Here is a 22,012-nt window from a genome sequence, read left to right on the forward strand (position 1 = left end):
CATGCGCTTATCCAAGCACGGACAAAATTGAAAGAGAAATAAAAAAGGGCTCGGGCAGATAGGACACAGAACGGCGAGGCATGAGCAGTTCCTGAGGATATAAAAGGATGCTAATGGCGGGCTACTGTCATTCTTAAAAAGGGCTATTAGTGCGCCGTCATCTGTTCTTGTGTCCTTATGCTTCTCTAAGTAAAGTCAAACATTTCACTAATGCTATTGTAAGGTGCTCCATCCCCTAGATAAGGGCCGCTCATGCTTCACAACAAAATACATACCATTTATTTGATTTATCAATGCAGCAAGGCTAATTCTATTTGCTGATAAAAGGCGGTCGGATATGTATTTTTTCCCTCTTTGCATTTACCTTTTCTATCTTCCTTTCTGCTTGTGATCTGGATATAAAATGATAACATAAGTAAAAGCCCCCTCCATTGTGTCTTCTTGATTTTAATATCTGTTAAGATTTGAATAAATGCATGGAACTGGATGATCATGGAATGTGGCACCTTGCACACTTATACATTGCATTGATCTGGGGTGATATGTCATTTTTATTTTGTGTTAATGCTGTGCACATAAAACACACCACATTGTACAGGGATGGGTGACATCAAATTATTGTATTACTACTGTTTGGGAAAAGATTATAGGATGACAGCTATTCCATAAAAAGTATTTTTTTTTTTGTTTTCATGGAATTAGATTAGTATTAGAATAGATTGGTATTAGAATAGTTCGGTCATGTCTTTATTTAGACAATATACCTGGAATTCTACTTTATCTTCAATGCATGAAGCCTGGAGATTGCCCTATGATGATTATTCCATCATTCTTTATCATTCCAAGTTGTGTTTTTTTAAGTCTTATGGTACAGTCTATTGATGTTGGCTGACAGTGTTGTACAATTTAATAGAAGGTACACAAGCTACCAGTAACATATCTTTTGGTGTCAATCATGAGATATGTCAGACTGGTTCCACCCCGCTCCCCCGTCACTCGCAAGTAGTCTGGGATCTCACTCTCTGCCCATCACATTTGCCCTTTAGCATGTCGAGACCCCTCTGCAATTTGATTTTTGTCATCTGTGGCTAAATAGTTCAAAGCACAGATTATATCACTGACCTTCCCTTATCGAAAAGCGCACAAAAGAATTGTCCTCTTTTTCTACTTAGTCTCTTAACATAAATGGGGTCAAATGGGCAACAGCCGTTTCCAAGGCTACTCTGCCGAATGGGAAGATTCCTTTATTTCCCATAAAACTAACTATCTATTGCTATTTTTACAGGATTTTCTTAGAAAGTTATTTTCTATAATACCTTACTACGTAAGCTAATGTCCATATTTTTCCCTTTTTCTATTGTTGGTGTAAAGTTCTGACAGCTGGGAATACATTTGGGATAAGAGCAAAAAAAAAACATATAGCTAGAGAATGCCATATGTCTGCTATGGGTCTAAATAAAATGTAACACCATTGTTTATTCTACTATCAGCAGCAATGTTTGGCATCAATTTAAATACAATTGATGAATATAGAGTTTAGAAGTATCTAATAAAGGAATAAACATCATGGTTTAGGTCTTAGAATGGCAAAGATCTTTATGGTGCCATGGAACCTCTTAGACTGGCCAAGGAATGGCCTTAATGTAACATTGGAAAAACTGGGATCATTTCTGTACAACAATAGATAATTATAGGGTCCTCCTAGCTTAAAAAAAAACAAAAAAAAACTTTAATTACCAAGGTCTATACTACAAGGAGAACTGTGCCATTTTTTACAAAGTTTGATACCCAATCATCATGTTGACCGACGTTGCCTGTATCTATCAAACGTTATTTGCAAAATGTTGCTGGTAGAAAGAAACAATGATATGGCCAAATCTAAAAAAAGTCCTGTATATTCCTGATAGGTATATAATTCTAGGGGAAACTTCTGGGGTCAAAGGTATCTGAAAAAGAAGATTGAGAGACTTCTTAGCAGATAATCTGGAGAAAGGATTAACTGCAAAAAATGCCTTGCTGAAACATAATCTATAGACTATAGTGTTTCATATTGTTTAGCTTCAGAATGATGGCACGAGGATTTTGCAGTTTGATGTAATGCTATTAAGGTGTACCTGTCACGGGCACACAACGACACATTATAAATAATAACATACAGGGTGTTCTGTGTACTTCCCAAATTTTTTATAGGAACTGCAGTCATTTCCCAAAATGAAAGACCCAAACTGGTTCTGAATGGTCAGGTGAAGCTCAGTTTGATGAATAAATACTTTATTTCATAGAATGTTTTTGTTTAACTAAACTTTCAAAGAGGAGGTAAGATAGATAAGATGAAGTGTTGTAGGCAATGTGCCATTATGCCCATCTCTGTGCCACATTAGGAAATGGTTGGGGGGGGGGGTGCTGTCCTATGCCTGCAATCATATGGCATGTGAAGAATGGGTGAGCAGATATTAGTAAAGTAAGAAGGAATCCTTCCACATATTTGCTCCTAGGCATGGTGTTTTGGGCTAATGTGTCAGAACACAAAAATCATTTGTGCCAATTCTTGTAGTAAGTTGGATCTTAGTATGCACTTAAAATGAATTACCCTTTGTGTACAAGGTTTACATTATTATGCTTATTTCTGTTACTGTTTTATTTTTGCTTACAATTCATAAAACAATACAATACAACATCCATAATTGACCAGTGCATGATGCTGGGTGGTACAACAATATTGCATAATGCATATAATTGTATGTCATTCTCTGATGGAAAAACCCAATCATATAAAACTGATCATTTATTGTGTTTTTTATAAATCATTACATGTATTTTTACATGGATTAGCTGTATATGTCCTGATATGTGCCTCGTGAAACACCAATGTACAGCAGCTCCCAAGCTAGGAGATAGAGGGCAACACTCTGAGCCATTCCAGGTTATGTTGCCTTGCACAGAGCTGTAGTGACTTGTTTACAAGAGAAGAGAGCATAACTTATCTGTGTTACTGCTCCTTTATTGTCCAATCACTGGTTGGGCGAATTCTCACCGCCAAAGCGCATTACTCAACTGTACCATAGTCCTTAAGGAGGTCCAGAACCCACTCTGCTGTCTGATGGAAGTACCGGAAAACAAGCCTATCTACAACACTACAATTCTTGTGATGCATAAAGAATCCAACTGTTCTAAGTTTAACTGTCTTCAGTTGTTTGTTTGCAGTTCACCCATAAGTCCAAGTCTCCTAATTTACCCAAACTTTCCTTGCAGGCTTAAGGAGTTAAATCCATGCAGCGCACACCTGCATTGATTTCGGATGGGAAAATAGGGCTAAATACTGGACTGCAATTTAAACAGCGGGAGATCCATAGAGATAAATATTTATTGAGTTGGACGTCGTGTCGGAAAATATACATCTCTCCTGTACCGTTACGTGCTCCAGCCGCCGCATCCGCCTTTAAACAAAGGCAATGTGACTAGCCAAAGCAATCTAATGGCTTTCTGTGCACTCAAGCCGGGAAAGCTGATTTCAACTGGGCGCTTTAGCTGGTCTGTCTGTGTCTTGTTCTATCAGAGCCGCACGCACTAATCAAACTGAACGCTGGCTAGGAGCTCCTGCTTTGTGTGTGACTTTGAGCGTGATTATTCCATTTACATTTCCAGGTTGCAGGTAGCGAGATAAAGCCCAAACTCACCTCTTTAACCAGCCACGGCTTAATTTGGGTGCTTTATTAGAAAAACAGTGTACGGGCAATGTAGCCGGTGAGCTATAATACAGACTGATGTTTAAATTAGTTTACAATTTGCCTGGCTTCATCTAGTGGTAAGTCCGAACAAAGCCATTCCTGAGATGTCAGCTGCGCTCCTAACCGCTGTAACAAATTGTTGCCCAAACGCTGCACACCTAATGACTTCAAATTAGCTCCACTGCTATATTGCCTGACAGTTCGTTACGACTGTTAGCAACATAGCTGGCGTATCATGACCAATAAATTGGTTTCAGTTGGGGCTGGGAAAGGGACTTCCATCAATTTCATTAAAGAAATTACTGTAGCATCCAACGCATAAAGACAAACTAGTTTAGGGAGGCAGGCAGAAGTTAAGCGCAGCAGAAACACATTGCTCAAACTATTGAACGTGCTCACCACTTAGGCTAACATCTGCATTGAGTTTTTGTTGAAATCTGGAATATTTAAAACCCATACAGATTCGATCTGGTGTTAATGTGTTTTCTGCTACTTTGGTATAAAGGTATAATTCAAAATATTTAAGGAGATTCCCAGCACACCAATAATTTAAATAACAATATTCCCATAATATAAGTATTTAATTTTTTTTTATGTACCTTTTATGGACATCCAAAAGCATCCAAAAGCCCTAAGACTGCTAATTGGTGCCAACATCTTGGAATTGATATCCAAAGGCCCAAAAGACTACCAAATGTTAATCAAGTGATGCTCTATATTATTCCTTTTGATCCTTCCCCAGCAGCTTATGTAGGAGGGGTGAGAGACATAGTAACTGGGCTAGCACAAAGTAATTAAACATTTTTAGGAAAGGAGAAGGCTGTCATGTGCATAGAAGAAGCCGTGCTAAGGAATAAGGACTTTTTGGAGTTGCAGGTTTAGAGGCAGATTGCAAGCCAATAAAAAGTAATTTATGGAAAGGAATGCATGGCCAAATAAGCATTAAATTACTTGATTTACCTATTTGGATATCATTTTAAAAAGATAGTAACTTGGTCTCTTTAAAGCAAGAACAATTGATAAACAGTGAATTGTATTTCAGCAGCAGTTGAATGACGGGGCCTTTTGGTGTTGAAAACACTATGAAGAGCTTTTGATGGTAGATATTTCTGATAGTAAAGTTTCAATTTTATACTAAATGAAGCCTTAACTGAAAAAAAAAAATGGTATGTAGATTCGTTTCCAGATCCCGAGAAGACCATTGGACAGCCAGTCGTAAGTCATGCAGGTAGATGGACCCAGCTCGTAGACAGAAGAGAAAAGACTTGGGACTGGAAAGCCATGTGATTATTTTTTTTTAATGCCACAGTTTATTTAGTCGAGGGGGGAAGAAGGGGTGTAAAAGGAGTATTTCCCCAGGGATGAGTTTTAAATGAAGCCCATACTGCAACCATGAAAATCGAGCCTTCACATAAACTTTAACTGTTGAGCCATCCCTAACGTAAGCCCTAAAACTCCCTGAAACTGAATATTTACATTAGCCTAACCTGCAGCAAAAAGGCACCAGTATCTTATCACCAAAATGAAAATATCTGCTAACATTTCCTTTTAAAAAACATAACCCAATCAAAGCTTAGTTTACCTTTAAAAAAATCAGTCATTGGTTGCACTTTAATTCAAAATACTCGCAACCCTCCCAAGACTTAGAATGAAAAATGATTTTACAGGATTGTAAACTCTTAGCTTTGAACTAATAAACACCTCTTCAGTCTTTGGAAAGCGTGCTCCGGCAATCCACACCAAACAAACAATTCCCGGTATTATTTTCAGAAAATATTATGTCATGTTTATATTACAATATATCCGGCTCGCTACTTCATTTTCCCCGAGCGCGAGTATTGAGTAAGTATTTATTGAGTGACTGCTCAGGTAGAGTGATGGGGCTATTGTACCAAGCATGTTCCTGCCCACAAATCCCAATAAAGCTTTTATTTCTTTCACTCCCTCGTGATTGCTTTAGAGGAGTAAGGCAGCCGAGGTGACAGATTTGCGGGATGGAAGGAAATTCCTTAAGTTTTGGTGCTGCTTGTGAAATATTATTGTACAATAAAAGAGCAAAGTTGTTTAATAGAGAAAAGGGAGCCGCCAGCTGCTGCTTAAAGGGGTCTGCTCCAGCCATGGACATATATTGCCAGCCTATTCTTATGAACCTCATTTAAGAAAAAAATGTAGCTGGATTTGTTGAACAGTTTTAATCAAAAATTTATAAGCTGGCAAAGTCCGGTTAAAAAAACCTCTAGGTAATATTTGGTCTTTTCTGATTTTTTCTTACCATCCTGATCAGCATTAACCTTTTGGTTTTCATTGCATAGCCTATTTTGACCCAGTGATCTCGTCACCGAGTCTAGTCATGGCTGGTGGAAGGGTCCAGTTCTGTACATAGAGCCCTGATAACAGGAAACTGTGGTGATCCTGAGACTCCATGATTGAAAGAACTAAATAGACTGGCCAGGGTAGAAAATGGGCTAGATGATGTTGTGTATTAGTCTTATACCTATTGGAAATGAAAAAGGAGAAAGTGCAGCAAAATATCCTGTAATATGAAGATTCAAAGCCTGTTTAATTTGGCTTCATATTGCATTACATTTTGTTCTTCATTACTGAAAGGTCGATCTACCCAAAAGTGATATATTTTTAGAGACCCTGTCACCTTGTTCAAAGTGACAGGGTCTCTATAAAGCCTGCTCTCCTATAGTCCTACCCCAAGCTCTCAGGCCCCCCATGGTTTTATAGATTAGAGGGAAAGGTGATGTCTATCATGTGAGAACCTAGCACTGCATCATCATGTTCTCTTAAATTTAGAAGCATTAGGATACTTGAAGTGGTAGTCATGGAAGAAAAAGCTGCAATGGAGAAATGTAATTGAAGAGTTTGCGGATGGGCTTTAAACTGACCCTGGTAATTGCCCTGAATAGGCATCTCCACCGGTTGCATTCTAAGTAATAGGGAGAAACAGCCTCCCATATTGGACACAACAGGTAGGTAGACCTTGGTTATCACATTAATGAATTGCCAAAGAGACAGAAAAACCTGAAATTTGAAAACTTTAGCATTTATTAAAAAAAAATTAAAAAATAACTTTTGGGTAGAATAGCCCTTTAACTATTTATTTATAGTGCTATTGACATACCTGGAATATGCTTGGCCCACCCAATGATCACCACAAGCTCCCGGTCAGCCAGGTCGCACAGGGTAGTGAGGGCCTTGACGTCACTGTCGGGAATGGTTGGGTCAGGCATAGCATAGATCTTCTCCGGCTCAGCCACCAGCAAATGTGAGACAATCTTGTTATCTGTAAGAAATAGACCACAGCATGGCACAATCAATAGCAAGATCTCTCTGTTTCCAAAAATACAACAATCATCGGTGTATCATTGAGCCTGAGAACCTCCCATACATCATAAAGCGATATCAGAGAACCGCTCTTCCTGAAAGACAGAGTTTAAAAATATCACCATGAAAGCTGCAGTTTATTAGACATTCCAAATAACACCGCTGCCATATTTCCTAAGTTATTTTTTTTTTACAAGCATCTGAGTTATTAGAAAATCGTCTGCTTTTATTATCTAGCAGCGATACAATAGAAAAAAAATGGCAAATAAAACCCTTACTTTTCAAAATAAATGCTACTTTGTTGAAATAGCAAGCTCATCCAAAACTGATTGATCAGTTTTTAGTTGACATAGGGAAGATCGATCATGTAGCTGCAACTATCCTAATTGGATTGTAGAAATGTGAAGAAGAGAAGGGAGACTGGGGGAAACATTTCTGGATGGAAGGGGACAAATGTCGGTAAGGTTTGGGACAAGTGGACTTCAAGATTTTCTATATTTGGATACATTGGTGATGGTGTTGGGAATGCCTTTCAAGTTCCTATTGCTTGAAAAGAACAGATTATATTGTAAATCAAGGTAGCCTTCTATTTAACATTACAAAGATATCTGGAATGGATGCTAGTTATTCTGAGCAACATCGGTTTATTGATTATATCTGAAACATTTGCAAAAATCATGGAAAACATACTGGAGTGCATTAGCAGAATGGCCCTAAGACAGCTCTATATCGGATGTCATTAGACATAAACACATACATTGATAGAATACACAAGATACAACAAGAAGGTCTTGACTTAGTGACTTGTCATATCTAGTATTGTATTGGCTATGAAAGGTTTACACGATAAATATAACAGGTAATATTGGTATATTGGCTGCACTGCCGAATATTGTGGTCAATATTTGGCCTGAAGACAGGATAATATACAGCCAATCTCGATCATTTATTAAAGGGTCAGTTCACAAAAAATAATATTTTAGAGTTTGGTGACTGCTAGAAAGGTGAACTACGAGTATAAAGAGTCAATCATTATATTCAGGACTTTTTATGATGATCGCTATCTTCCAACAGCAAACAGGCAATCATTGATCTTGCCAACAAATGCTTATTTTTAATTGCCACCATTTATATGAATAAGGTTTATTTATTTACAAATAGCATTATTTGTACATAAATAAACCTTTTTCCTAACGAATAGCCTGTTCCACCCATTTGATTAAAAAAAGCCCATAGGTTTCGTAGCTGTGAACATAAAAAAAGCTTCCCCAGCCTCTGTAGCCTTTTCTCATATGTCTATACGTCTAACAGTTGCATATATCTTAATGAACTATATCAATAACTGTAACATATTACACAAGTTGGTTTTTAGATGAGTTCTTTTTAGAAGAATTGGCTATCCCACTTAGTGAAGAAAACAGCAGACAGATAATGAAGCAGAACCTGCGATGTGCAATAAATCCTCATTTTCCAGACAAAAGAGAATGACATAATTAGGCAGCTCACAAAATGATTCAGAACATTTATTGTTAAGTTGAGCTTAAAATAATCAAAGTCTTTTACAAAGGAAGCTTTTTTTTTGGGGGGGGGGGGGGGGTTAAAAATGTATGATTCCCGTTGTAAAATGAATGATTGACTTTTACTGTTTTAAAATACACAAAGGGTAAAACAAATGATCATCTGGGGTATTGGTGAGTCAAGGATGTTCCTATAGCTGATGTATACTGTAGGTATAAGACAAAGAAATGCGTCTACCTACTTTCATTTCAACCTGCTACAGACACTAGGGATGCAATTTTGTTTCTTTATCCTTTTGCATAGCTTGCCATTGAAAGCAAGTGCACAACTGTACTTTGCACAATGCTACATTGTCCCATCTTGTCCTGTGTTCTAAAACTAAAGCAACACAAAGTTGAAGCATGCTGCAATCTCCATGCTTTAAGTTTGTATGCATCGAAGACAAGGAATAGGACTAGATTCTGGAAAATTGAAGACTAGGCCTTAGAGTAGCCTTTCCTAATCTCATCCCTTATAAGCCCCTGAAAAAATCTAGGATCAGTGGGAAGAATGCTTCTATTACAATAATAATCAGAAATGAATGCTCTTAACTTTGTTAATGCCTTTGCTAATGTTAATGCCACCCTTACAGACATCTAAAGCTACGTACACACGTCCAATTGTTCTCGTCTGATAATCAGCGAGTGCCGATATCAGGCGAGAATCGGGCGTGTGTACAGTGCCCGACGTCCATCGTCCGAACGACCGTCCTGGTGGATCCACAGACGATGGACCACGAACGATCATAATGCAAGGGAAGAGAGCGCGCAGCAGGGTGCCGCTCCGTCGTTCTCCCTCTCCCCTCTCCATAGAGCAGAACGGCACTCGCTCATGCATCGTGCAGTCTTTTGTCGTTGGAAAGGATCGTGAAAGATCCTTTCCAGTGACAATAATTGCAGGTGTGTATGCGGCTTAAAAACATCACTGGTGTCATGCTACTGGCTGTGCCAAATTCTTTTGAACCTGGAGCTTTGGAGGCACCAGTAGATGGGAGTTCAATAAGTTAAAGCTCAAAGAACCCCTAACAACCACTGGAGGAACCTTAGGGTACCACTCAATCCTGGTTGAGAATGACTGTGTATATATATATATATATATATATATATATATATATATATATATATATATTTATATATATATACACTTTGAGCCACAGGACCATGTTTCACCTGCAGGTGGGGCTTTAATCAAAATCTAAAATTGCAGCACTCGTTCTCTTTCAGTCTCAGGAGAAAGCACCAAACCAGGGTGACTGTTCAATGGTCTTAGAAAATGTCTTAGCAAGTAAATTTGTAATGTGAAATTTATTTTAGGACACAGGGATGTCCATTACATTACAGCAGACCTTATTTCCTATTAATATGCCATCGGATTGAAGCCACAACCTCTCCTCAGGCTGATGGAGCCATCAGACCGCTGGAATTAAGGGCACTGAATAGCCATAAGCATTGTTACTGGGGAAGAGAGGCTTATTTAATGTTTCCCTAATTGGAATCAATAAATTCCACTTTTCCGCTGTGCCTTTTCCGTGCACAAACAATCACTGAGAAAATGCAGGAAAATCTTTGAGTCCCGGCACATTAGGAAGAAAAAAAATAATAATGATGCCACAGATAAGTCAAGTCTACATAATATATTTGTCATACAGGCAAAATAGGCACATGTCAGGGCATAGGAGTTTAAAGGGGTAATGGGAATATAGTTTATTACATTTTTTATAATAAGAAATGTGCAAGTATATAAGTGGTATATCTAAATATTAATTTAATTGCATATTTTAAAATATTAAAAATAAATTATAAGTATAAAGTAAATACAAATATACCCTATAACATACTATGCAAATTTGAGGTTTCAACACCAACAGAGCATTGTACCTCTATGTCACTGACATCATGCATGCTATTGGGCCTTTCTTTATGTTGCATGTGACATATAACATAGGTAAAAGTGTTCTGCAGGAATACTGAGACTCTAAAGTGCAATTAAAATGACCTTAGAAAATGAAAATGTATGCAAGATTGCAGTGACTGGGTTTTCATGTGCTTTAAGCAGTTATAACCATTGAGTTTTCAAGAACATTATAATATAACATGCACATTAAAGGTTCTGTGGGTCATAAAGCCTAGATGATGACTGTAACTCTTGATCACAGTAAATGGTGTGTGTTCATTGGTGTGATTTGCCTATATAATTAAATTTAATCATACAATCATGTAAATAAACTTAGCTAAAATGCCTTGCAGGAATAATGGGAGCCTGGTCGCAACACCAGTTGCACACACACACACACACACACACACACACATATATATATATATATATATATATATATATGATAATGTTTACAGTACTTTTAGAGTAGGTTATTGACAATTCAGTCTTATATTTCAATAAGTTTGATTTAATAATGGTTTGTTGCATTTCTGACTTGATGTAAACCATAGCTAGAAGTGCTCTACAGGAATACTAGGAAGCCTGGTTGCTATATTTTATATATTATATATATAAATTATATATTATATATTTTATATTTTCCACCCATTGCATAATTTAGGTAAGGTTTATATCAGACTGTGTTTACAGTATATCTATAGCCTGGAAAAACTCAGATAATTAGTAAGGTTTGCTTCAATAATGGTATGACAAATGCCTGATTTATCTTCATCAAGTACAGCTTAGTGAAATTGGAGTAGTTATCTCCTTAAATGCTATTGTAACACACTGCTCCACGGTAATCTCAACTTCCAAAACATGGACATCAGAGACGGCTACCCGCCTCGCTTTTAATCACTTTTTCATACGTGACACTGACAACAACGACAAAACTCGAGGAAAAAAAAAAGGAGGGTAATCTCTGCATCACAAAATCCAATGAAATTAAACGCCCCTAATGAAATTAAGCATTACGGTTTATTAAATTTTATAGTATTATCGGAAAGTTTTCATTATAATGCATCAAATCTGCTTAATGCAACCCTAAAATGTATTTACAGAATGGTGGAACAGCTTAGTCAAACCCAGCACCGGATGCCAGATTGGACAATTGAAGGTATAATCAGCATAATGTTTTTTGGAAAGGCAAAGGGAATCCATGCCATATGTTCACTTAAGCCTTAATGTTATGTAAAACTGGTTGTTTTTCCTTTGACAAAGCTAAAATGTCCTTTTGCATACAGTTTAAAATCTGTTATGTTGGTAATAGCTAGGGCTTATGAGTTTTGTATGTGATTTCAGCCCTACAGAATTTGGAAGTTACCCCCTTTTGGCACAAAGGGGAATGGATTTTACAGGATTGCGGTACCGGCTTGCATGAAGATAAGGTGTGGACCTTAGAATCATTGAAAATATAATATTTAAACACAGATTTCATTAAAGAGCATTTAAGTTTCAATGTATATCTCCTTCCTATTCCTAACAGGAATTCCCTAAAAAACAAAAGACCCATCTCAGAGGAATGTATTGAAAGCACTTTTTCTCGGGTTCACCAACCAAATACCAAATTAGTGACATCATTAGATGAGTGGGGTGATTTCCTCTAAATTACTAAAGCTGAAACTTCGTTTTGCCTATTGAACTTTTTCAACCTCTATAGTAGTCAACAGGGGAAGGAACAAGTAAAAATTGAGCAAACCCAGGAGGTCAACACTCCTGGAAGTGTAGTTTCCTAATGGACTTCGAAGGACCATTAATCTCTAACGCAATAGCAAGTTTAGCAGGTGAATATATTCACATTCTTGTTTAATGAGTCATTAAGATCAATTTTGGTAGGAAAACGCCCTATATTGGGTTTTCTTTGGATTCTGGAGGCTGACATATGAGGGAAGTTTAGACAGAACCATTTAGTTAGTGTAAGTACCAAGTTGTTACCCCACCGCCCAAAGAATCTCCTCGCTGGGAAAACATTTTCCCTTGACCAACCTTGATCAATGCCTTGGAATTCCTACTTCAACCACAATACATATTTTTGACTGTTTAATTAGGTTTTGTTATTATATGTATAATCATCATCGTGTATTGGTGAATAATAATAAACTTGGTGTTTCTTTCTTTAGGACAAACTACGTATAGAATATAATATATTTAATTTAATACATTTAGCATTGAAATACATAGACTACCCTAGTAACCCATTGAGTCTTTGCTAAAAATATACCTTATCTCATTCCTAATACAACTCACTACAGTAGATCTGCTAACTAATTTTGCATACCCCTGATTTTGAGGGAATTTACTCCACCTCACACATTCTGATTTGCCATGAAATGTTGCAAACAGAAAGGAAAATAACTTACATGGCTTTTTGGCTGGCTGGACAAGTTGAGGATTCAGATACGGGCTGTTTTCTGCATCTATCCTGCGTTTGTACTTCTGTCTGCCTCCACGCACTCTGTCAAGACGTACACCTGGAAATAAAAGATTGAGAATGTTTAGCTAGGATCAACGTAATGCATTTTCATTCTGATGCAAGTTATTCTTCCAATTCGAATATATGTTAAAAAAGCTAAAAGTTGTTCTATGATAAATACTATTACACTTCTGTGGTTTAGATAAGTTTGCATGGCAATCAAAGCACTCACATGGACCCTGGGCTGTACCATTGACCCCCACTGCACATTAGTTGAGTCTGGTCACCAATCGGTATTCTAATCACATAAGTATTTCTATGTTAGGTTGATTTCAGTGAGTGATGACTGCCTACAGAAAAGTCATTAAATATAAGTGAGAAAATAAAGGATGTCCAGCACATGTTGCAGGTTGAAAAGGCGAACAAAGCCCAATTTAGGTTGTGCAGTGCAACTCAACGATCAAGAGAAATCAATTACTAATCCGTGAGAGCCAAAAAATACATACAAATATAGAAACAGACATAAAATGATGCTTTTCTGGGAAAGATCCAAAGGGGATTATTTGTAGCAAATCACTAGATGAAAAGTAGAACTGGGAAAAAAGCGGCCCAGCATTTTAATAGCAATGAGGAGAAAATGAAGTCTGCATAATTCAGGTGCCATCATCCCGCCTATTCTGTGCCTGATTTCATAGGAGCAAAAAAAAAAAAAAGATGGATAGCGTGCAAAAGCAGTGTGTTTAATCAAATAGTAATGGGACTGTGGCCCAAATTTAAATAATATAAATCTGTTCTAATCAATCATTTTATTTGCATCTTGCTTCTTCTAGGGTTCTGTGCATAAATCGAGTCCCTGGAATAAAGAGCGCAAAGGAGCCGGTGATGAATATCACCGGGTGAGACTCTCGAGTCTCTGTTTTATGCTGAGCAACCGAAAATGTTTCAGACATTAGAAGGAAGACTTACACCCTGTGCCACCTAAAGGAAAACTCCTCTTTGGCTAAACAAATTATAAAACATATATCACGGCTACGCAAACTACATTGTCATTGGAAGCCGTTCAAAATGATTTTTCTATTTCAATCTGCAGCCAGCCTTTTGTAGAAGGGCTAAAAAACATGGCAACGGGTCCCTGGGACATTTTGTTCCTGGGACTTAGGACTCCATGACTCTTCCTATTAAATTGGCTGATAGACCAGAAACCAAAACTTAGAGGAGGGCATCTGCTTCCCTATCCTGGGAGCACAGGAAATTTTAGGGCTGCAGTTACAGGGGACAAATAAGTGGGGAAGCATGAAAGAGGGGTTAGAATATCAAGAGACTCTATCACTTTAAATTAGGAGGTCTGCACTGAACTGCAAGTAAAATTTTAGACATTCCCATTCTTAAACCAATTGCTCCATCGAACTAATATTATATGGTCAACATTGACATGCCAATACTGGCCAAAAGCTGTAAAGGCAAATTGATCTGCTCCTTAGTAAATATTTGCTTTAGCCTTGGTGTTCCAATCAAAAGTGATATTTTAATATTATGTGCAGTCTTCTGGTGTGGGTCACCCACTGGCCTTTAGTTCTTTAGAGGCTCTGGCAATGAGAGCTCACCACCATACCATGTCCTAAACATGAGCGCTCAAATGTGACCAGGTCCTGGTTGTGTTTACAAGCAATTTGGAGTGCTAAGTGTTCCAAATCACTTTGGGATTCCACATAAAAACCCCAAATCATTATCCTATCAGCAACACTTAGGCAACCTTGTGATTGCCTTAGTAGCTGTGCAGGCTTGGAAGCATAAGCATACTGGCTATTCCAATGGTGGCCCCAGGTGTTATGAAAAATTAGTAGATGGTTTAACTTTCCACCCAAATACCAATTTGTGGATGGAGTGCTTTAAAATATAACAACTGTGCAATGGGGTTAATCCATAACAAACAAATATAATGTTCCATTAGTCTCTGTTGCTTTGGGTTACCGCACATCACTAAATTTACTTTCCAATGGCATGCTGATCCAGTAACCTAATCACTGCTTGTAATAAGCACCCGTGACAGCCCGTGTCACTTCTAGGCTCTGACTCAAAAGAAAGCCAGGAATCTGCTGTGTATATTCCCCTGGATCTTCAAACAGATGACGCTATGGCTGTGAAGTGCCCCGGCTGCTAAATTAAGACGGCGGTTAATTTGAGGCTACTTGTAATTGCGCATTGAATGTCTATTTTTAATCTTGCCATGCAAATTCATTTTGTTGAACCGAAGTGGCATCTTTTTATAGTCTCTCCCATTGACATCAGATAAAGTAACTTGTCTGGCAGCTATTTGAATCAATTTACAGCGGATCAGGGGCAGAAGTGCCAAGCTCAGGAAAAAATAAGAACATTGAGAGCGTGTACGATATGGGCGCGACAGTCCATTAGGATCCCACCGACTCCTGCAAACATGCATTGTCATCAGGCACTGGGAACAATGGTTGCTGCTAATGTCTCAAGACAATACCATTTTTTTTAGAAATATAATTCCATTAAAAGAAATACTTGAAGTATCATTTTCCTTGCCAATGTTTACAATAACTGCTGCCAAAAATGAGTTACCCAGCTTATAAACAACTCCCCCTATGTATACTCTGTAATGAAAAACTGCTCCAGTCTGTCACCATAGACCCATTTTCTAAATACTTTTTATTAATATAGCACCAACATATTACACAGTTCCTTACAGTGTCCATTGTCATGTCACTAACTGTCTCTCAAAGCTCACAATCCAACGTCCCTGCTAAAGACTAGTAATAGTATCCCCAACAGTCTAAAACCAATGCAATGGAAGACAATCAACCTTCAATCAACCTGACATTTTTAATGAATGTGGTAGAAAACCAGAGTGCCCAGAGAACACCTACACAAAATATTGGTAGGTCATACAAACTCCAAGCAGATAGTGTCCTGGTAAAGATTAAAGCTTGGAACTCTAGTGGTGCCAAACAAAAGTGCTAGCCACTAAGCTACCATATCTTTAGTTCTCCATTGGGGTCCTCCGTCTTGTCCCTACTGCAGCATGAGGAAGACCTGTACATCAAAGACCCCTCTGACCTTTTTCTAATAGTCATGGTTTCACTTCGTGCTTCATAGGTCAGTGCCCAGAGGGAGTGGTATGAAATTAAATGAGAGTTTAACTGCTGACTTTTGAAAAAGTCAAAGTTTGCATATCAGTACAGAGAGAAGACAGAAATGATGATGCAGCACTAGATGGTACTGCCATCCTTACATCCCTGAAGAAATGGAAAAGGTCCAAGTAAACCTGAATCATACACTGTCAAGGTGTACATAGGTGTTAAACTTGAAATTTGTGCTTTTTAATAAATCTATTTGTCCATTATGCCAACTTATAATGCCAACAATAATTGTAATCTAATAACAGATCTATTTCTTCTAAATGTAAGCAAAGCTTCCCTGCACTAATGCCTGGCTAAGGTTTCCTGAGGACGTGCTATGGTGCCGACATCTCAAGCCAAATGTTATTTTTAAGATGCAGCTTGAAAAGACATTAACCAATGAATCGCAGTCTATAGTCACCTTCCGTGATACTAGTGTTTACATGAGCTCAGTTGACAAAATACTGTTGCCTGCTCACTGTGTGTTTTATTTATATATTTTTGTCTACCATCACTACAACAAAAATCATGGCCATTATAAGATAACTCACCGGAATCTAAAAATTCCGGCTCTATCAAATGCCGCCCTCTTTCCATATTCCCAGCTTTTATGGTTTCAAATTTTTGATGTAGCATTAGTATTGTTAAGAATTTTTTTTCCTGGATTTGGCTGTTGAGTTAGAGGTGTTGATACGATTGTGCCCATGCAGAAGCTGGGAAACAATGGATCCATATACTAAAGCATGTTGACTTAGCTTAGTGAATATGGTGCAGGTGTTTTGTTCTAAGGTCTAAGCATGTGCAAAAGATAAAAAAAAAGATTCATCGACATGATTAAATGAATTAAGTGAAAGAAGCCTCATTTAACTCTCATTGAACATTCTCCACTCCTGTAGTAATTTTTTTGGTCCTTGATCCAACATCAAATGCTTGGGCATATTGGTAAATATATATACTATATACTACTACAATACGAGATAAGAATTCGGATTCTAGTACAAGGTGGGCCATGATTGATGCTATTAAATTGTGAAGTTCCTGAGATTGTTACTTTACTACTCAGAAAATCCCTGGCCTACTACATGCTTCAAGGACCAGGATGGAACCTTGCACCTATCAGTAATGGCAGCTGCCATTATTTTGCCTTCCCAGATTCACTTTAATCAACAAACCCTTCATTTTTCTCTTTCATTTCTGAAAATTAGTAATATTTCACAGTAATGTCCTTTCAACCTACCCATCCATACTGTGTCCACAGGGACTTAAAATATAACAAAGCATGGTAATATAATACACCAATATCATATCTTGATAGGAGGCATTATTAATAACACACGCGGCACAATGAAGGAAGGAGCGGCGGGGTTTTACGTGAGAAATGTACATCACATTCACACACACACCGGCTGCCATTTTCTCCGAGTGACATCTTATAATTCAATGTCTTCTCTCAATGATTCTGACAAAGGCAGAATCAGAATAAATGAGTCTAGCAAGACAGCCCAGAGCGTTACAATATCCAATAGCTCATTATTTTTAAAGAGCTATCTATAAAGTGATGCTGACAGGGAGTGAGCATTTTATTACTCCTTCAAATGCAGATGTTAGGGAAAACACCAGACATGGCTGTTGGGAAATCTTAGTGTCCCCAGTGAAGAGGACTTTTTGATTTGTGATACAACAATCATTGGGGAGAAGAGAAGCATTTCATGTGGATGGTCTGGTGTCAGAAGTAGCTGCTTAGAAATGTTGCCCATAGAAGCTGCACTATACCTTTCATATGCATAGAACATGCCGAGTATTTGACTGATGGGTAACAGAGAGAAAAACCCTAATATATGGGAAAGGAAATTTTGGGAAGGGTCTTTGGTCTAGTAAAGGAAATGAAGATATGGAAGATTAGAAAAAAATGAAGAACCTTGTACAAATAACCAGGAATGGTAACCACAATCAAGATTGGAATCCCGAGATGGTTAGGCTTTAGAAGAACAAAGGAATCCAGTAAAGGACAACTTGGTGGATGAAGAATGAGAGGTTGCTCTCATATAAATGGCTGGAGGATTTGGAAGCAATGAGAGGTCCATTAGTGTAAAGATTTGGAGCAGACTCACACATATCAGACTTTAAAGTTGTGATAAACAAGGGCAATGTTACCTGGGAACTGTGGCAGCATGGTGTAAGTAAGCTTTGAGTAATAGAGCCAATTCCTCTTATTAAACCTAAGGTAAAAATATATATCCTGCTGAAATAAAACCATAAGGACTTTCCTATTTACCACACAAGTCCAAGGATCTGGGAATTTAGGTATGAGCCTATAACTGATTTATCATCAACTTCTTTGTACTTCATTATCAACTGAAAAAAATGTTGAAAATATCGTCAATCAGCTATAAATGCAATTGATTTAATGATCAGTTTTTAGGAGCACACACGCAATTGACAAAACTCTGCCACTGCCTATTGACATGGCATGGGGTCAAACTGGTACAGAGTTCCCTAATTGGATCACACAAAGGGGCGCTGGTTTGCAATTAGCATTCAGTTTAATCATACTGACAAATCTTTGTAATATATTTATGGCTGCTATTGGCATCAAGCCGCCTTTTAGATAACCAGCATAGGAAAACTAATCAGCTTGCATACCTATCGGAGGTCCCAGTCAGGGAATCAGAGGTACATAGAAGGTTAAATAACTTTTATTGACATGTGTCACCATCATTGACAAAACCTGTGATATATGAGCTGCATGTTTGCCTCTGGTATAACTTTATTGACAGCTGCCATAAAGATAGCTTCTGGGTTTTTAACACTTAGGAGACTTCAAATTAAATAAACTGGACACTACAACATAGTTTTTTGATTATAGGAGTATTGCTTATATATTCCAATCTACAAACATCATAGAAGAACAAAAACAATGAGCCTGATTTAATAAAGATCTCCAAGACTTGAGAAGATAGACTATTGTGAAAGAACCTGGGTGATCCAACAAACCCGGAAGAGATATCTAAAAATAATTTAGGTTTTCAATCCTGGCCTTAGAGAGCTTTAATAAATCAGGTCCTTGATTTCTTCATTAAGACTGGAACCAATGACCATAGTGTTGCAAAGTGCGCCACCCACCATGCAAATATTCACTTTCATAAATCAGGTGGTCTACTTTAAAACAAACCATCACCAATTTTCAACCTACAATGGGTTAACACAAATCACACCTACAGTAGTTGCACAAACCATCAGAATGCAACTCAAATAAATCGATCGACCCTAAAAAACCACAGCAAACCGGCTATCCGCTATCATCCAGTAACATAAATAAGTATGTTTGCCCATTATACTGTCACATTATTATAAAAGTAATCTTTTTTTTCCTGTAAGAAGATCAAAGGGATTTAGATTGCAAGGGAAAATAGGAATTCATATACGTATTATACAGATGCCGATGACACCGCTGTAGTAAAGACCGAGGAATCTCATGACTTTGCCTTAAACAAGGAGGCATCAGAAAATTGATATCAGTAGTGGGCCTTGCTGCAGCCCGAGACGCTCGGTAACATAAGACGGTTTAATAAAGAGGACACTCATCCTACAAATGCAGAAGGAAGCCAAATATGTCAGCAGGGAACATCTCTCTGATACAGTTAATCTCTTCCGAGATGCTAGCCCCTTTTCTAGATGTAAGACAGCTCTAGGAAGCATGTTACTCCTTGTTCTGCTCTCCTAAATAGTAATTCTATGTGGCCTCTATATGTCAACGGGAGGGTGGGGATGCATGCTGGGAATGAATTTTTAAAGCACTAGTATAGATAAGATATTTTACATGTCAGCAAGAAAATTGCCTTTTTCTCATTTATTTTCCTGGCCTTCAACAAATACTTAAATATTAAACATATCGTTGGGGGATCTGCCTGTCTCCCTGCTGTCAACATGGGTATGAGATCTGTTGTCCTACACATGATGGACAGGGATTGGGACTCTTTCTAGAATAAGAGAAATTCTGTATATGTGTGTACAGTATGCATATATAGAAGTATATATATTCTGTATTGAAAAATAGAAATGTATTTTTCATAATCTGTCTTTATAGCAATTGGCTGAAATACCTTTAAAAGAGGGAGCAAGAATGGAAAAGGCAGCAAGAGTAAGCAGATTATTTGATGTGGATGCTTCTCCAATGTCCATTTAGCAGGTGACTTAATATTCAAGTTTACATTCCTGGACAAACCTTTTTTTTCTCAGTAGGATCCATTTTTTTACTAATATTGTGGCCCCATTGGAAAGAAAATTGGACCAAAAACCACACAGAGGTTCGAGCCATTTTCTACTCTAATAAAAAATATAGTGTCTGGACACATGAAGGGTTCTTGTGTTGTTCCTAATTTTATAACCTCAGAGGGGTTAATCTCTAAAATAACTTTAAGGTCTTGTAAAAGAATCCTTGCTAAAGTGAAATAAATGATGGGCAATAGAAAGAAACCCCCTGTAGTATCAAAATGCCACCCTTACCAACATCATAAGACTCATGCGGCTGGCTCTACCAAATGGCCCCGGGAACTAGGCTCCATTGAATGGTAAGTCAATTGGCCATAGATGAAGGAACCCCTAGCAACTTTTGAGGGAATCTTGTCATTTCACAGAACTGAGATTAAGAATGGGAAGCCTAAAGAAACAAACAGTTACTCTGATTTGGTTTGTGATACATATTTCAGGGCAAACTAGCCAAACAAACCTAACATCTACAGTGCTTTAGAGATTTTACAAAGAATTTGAATAATTCTTATGACAATACTGAAATCAGACATTAGGAGCAGATAGATAAGATATAGAATAAATAGAAAATGTACTGTAATTTAGAATCACCTAAAAACCAAAAGTGTAACTTCTGGATACCGTTCATCTAGAATTCATGAAATGACCAATGGGATGCATCAGATCATCAATTTAGCAGCAGTCAAGGCTGGATTTTTTACAAGACCACCTAGGCCATGGTCTAGGGTGCCATGGTCACTAAAGGTGGCAATTGTACTGCTATTGTGGTTATAGTATAATCATAATAATGCATATATTAATCCTTATAATGCATAAAAGTGTTTAGCATAGGGATACTCTGTCCACAGCCATCATGGCTCCCGCCATTGACCTTCCACTATCATTATGACTGCATATTCACCCATCGAGCACAAGCTAGGCCTATGGGAGAAAAAAAGTACAAATCCAACCCTGCGTGCAATGTTTGTCTGATTTTAAAAAATATACCGTACATGTTGTATCCTCTTTATATCGAGTTACATGCACAGCATAGAGAATGGAGATTTCTTTTGAAGTGACGGGGAACAGCTATCTATTCCAGAATACTTATGTACTGTATGTGAAACCTGTGCAATCACAGTGGGGGTTTGGTCTAGCTGACAACTGTTGGGTTAATAATCTTAGGATGTTCTCGCTCCTCTGCTCACTTACATGGATTAAAGAGCAATTCCAAGACACCAGTGAAACCCATCTGTGATATATCATTGTGTGCCAGCAAACAACACAGCTGTGTTAAAGTCAGGGGGTTCAGACAATATATTAGAGATTAGAGTTCTCCAAAGGTGCCCATACGGGGTCACTGGCAGTACACTAACTTCCTGCATGCAAGCACTGGGGGTTTAAATCTGATTTGATGGGAGCACTCAAACAGCACAGCTGACAGTCTTACAAAACATCTGGTTGGCTATTATTACTAGCTAAAACTAAATATTAGGCAGATTAATTTATAACTCAATCATGCATTAACTAATAAATCATGAAATTTATCTATACAGGCAGTATAAGTACCCAAATCTGACCTGGCCTCAGCCTTGTAATTCCTGTCTTGCAGGCCCCAGTCTAGGGTAAGGAGAGGAAGAACAATAAATCTATCT

At 37.8% G+C, this 22,012-nt stretch overlaps 1 protein-coding gene across 5 annotated transcripts in view; it reads right to left on the reverse strand.

Annotated features, from left to right (window-relative positions):
• ESRRG (estrogen related receptor gamma) overlaps positions 1–22,012 on the reverse strand; it is a 371,154-nt gene that overhangs the window by 34,458 nt on the left and 314,684 nt on the right. For all 5 annotated transcript variants that reach the window (XM_072409871.1, XM_072409873.1, XM_072409868.1 and 2 more), the window contains 2 exons: positions 12,914–13,024; positions 6,859–7,020 (listed from right to left, as the gene is read on the reverse strand). In XM_072409871.1, coding sequence (XP_072265972.1) covers positions 6,859–7,020; positions 12,914–13,024 — 273 coding nt within the window. The remainder of the gene's footprint in view (positions 1–6,858; positions 7,021–12,913; positions 13,025–22,012) is intronic.

This window comes from Pyxicephalus adspersus, chromosome 4 (genome assembly GCF_032062135.1).
Source record: "Pyxicephalus adspersus chromosome 4, UCB_Pads_2.0, whole genome shotgun sequence".
Taxonomy (NCBI): Eukaryota; Metazoa; Chordata; class Amphibia; order Anura; family Pyxicephalidae; genus Pyxicephalus; species Pyxicephalus adspersus.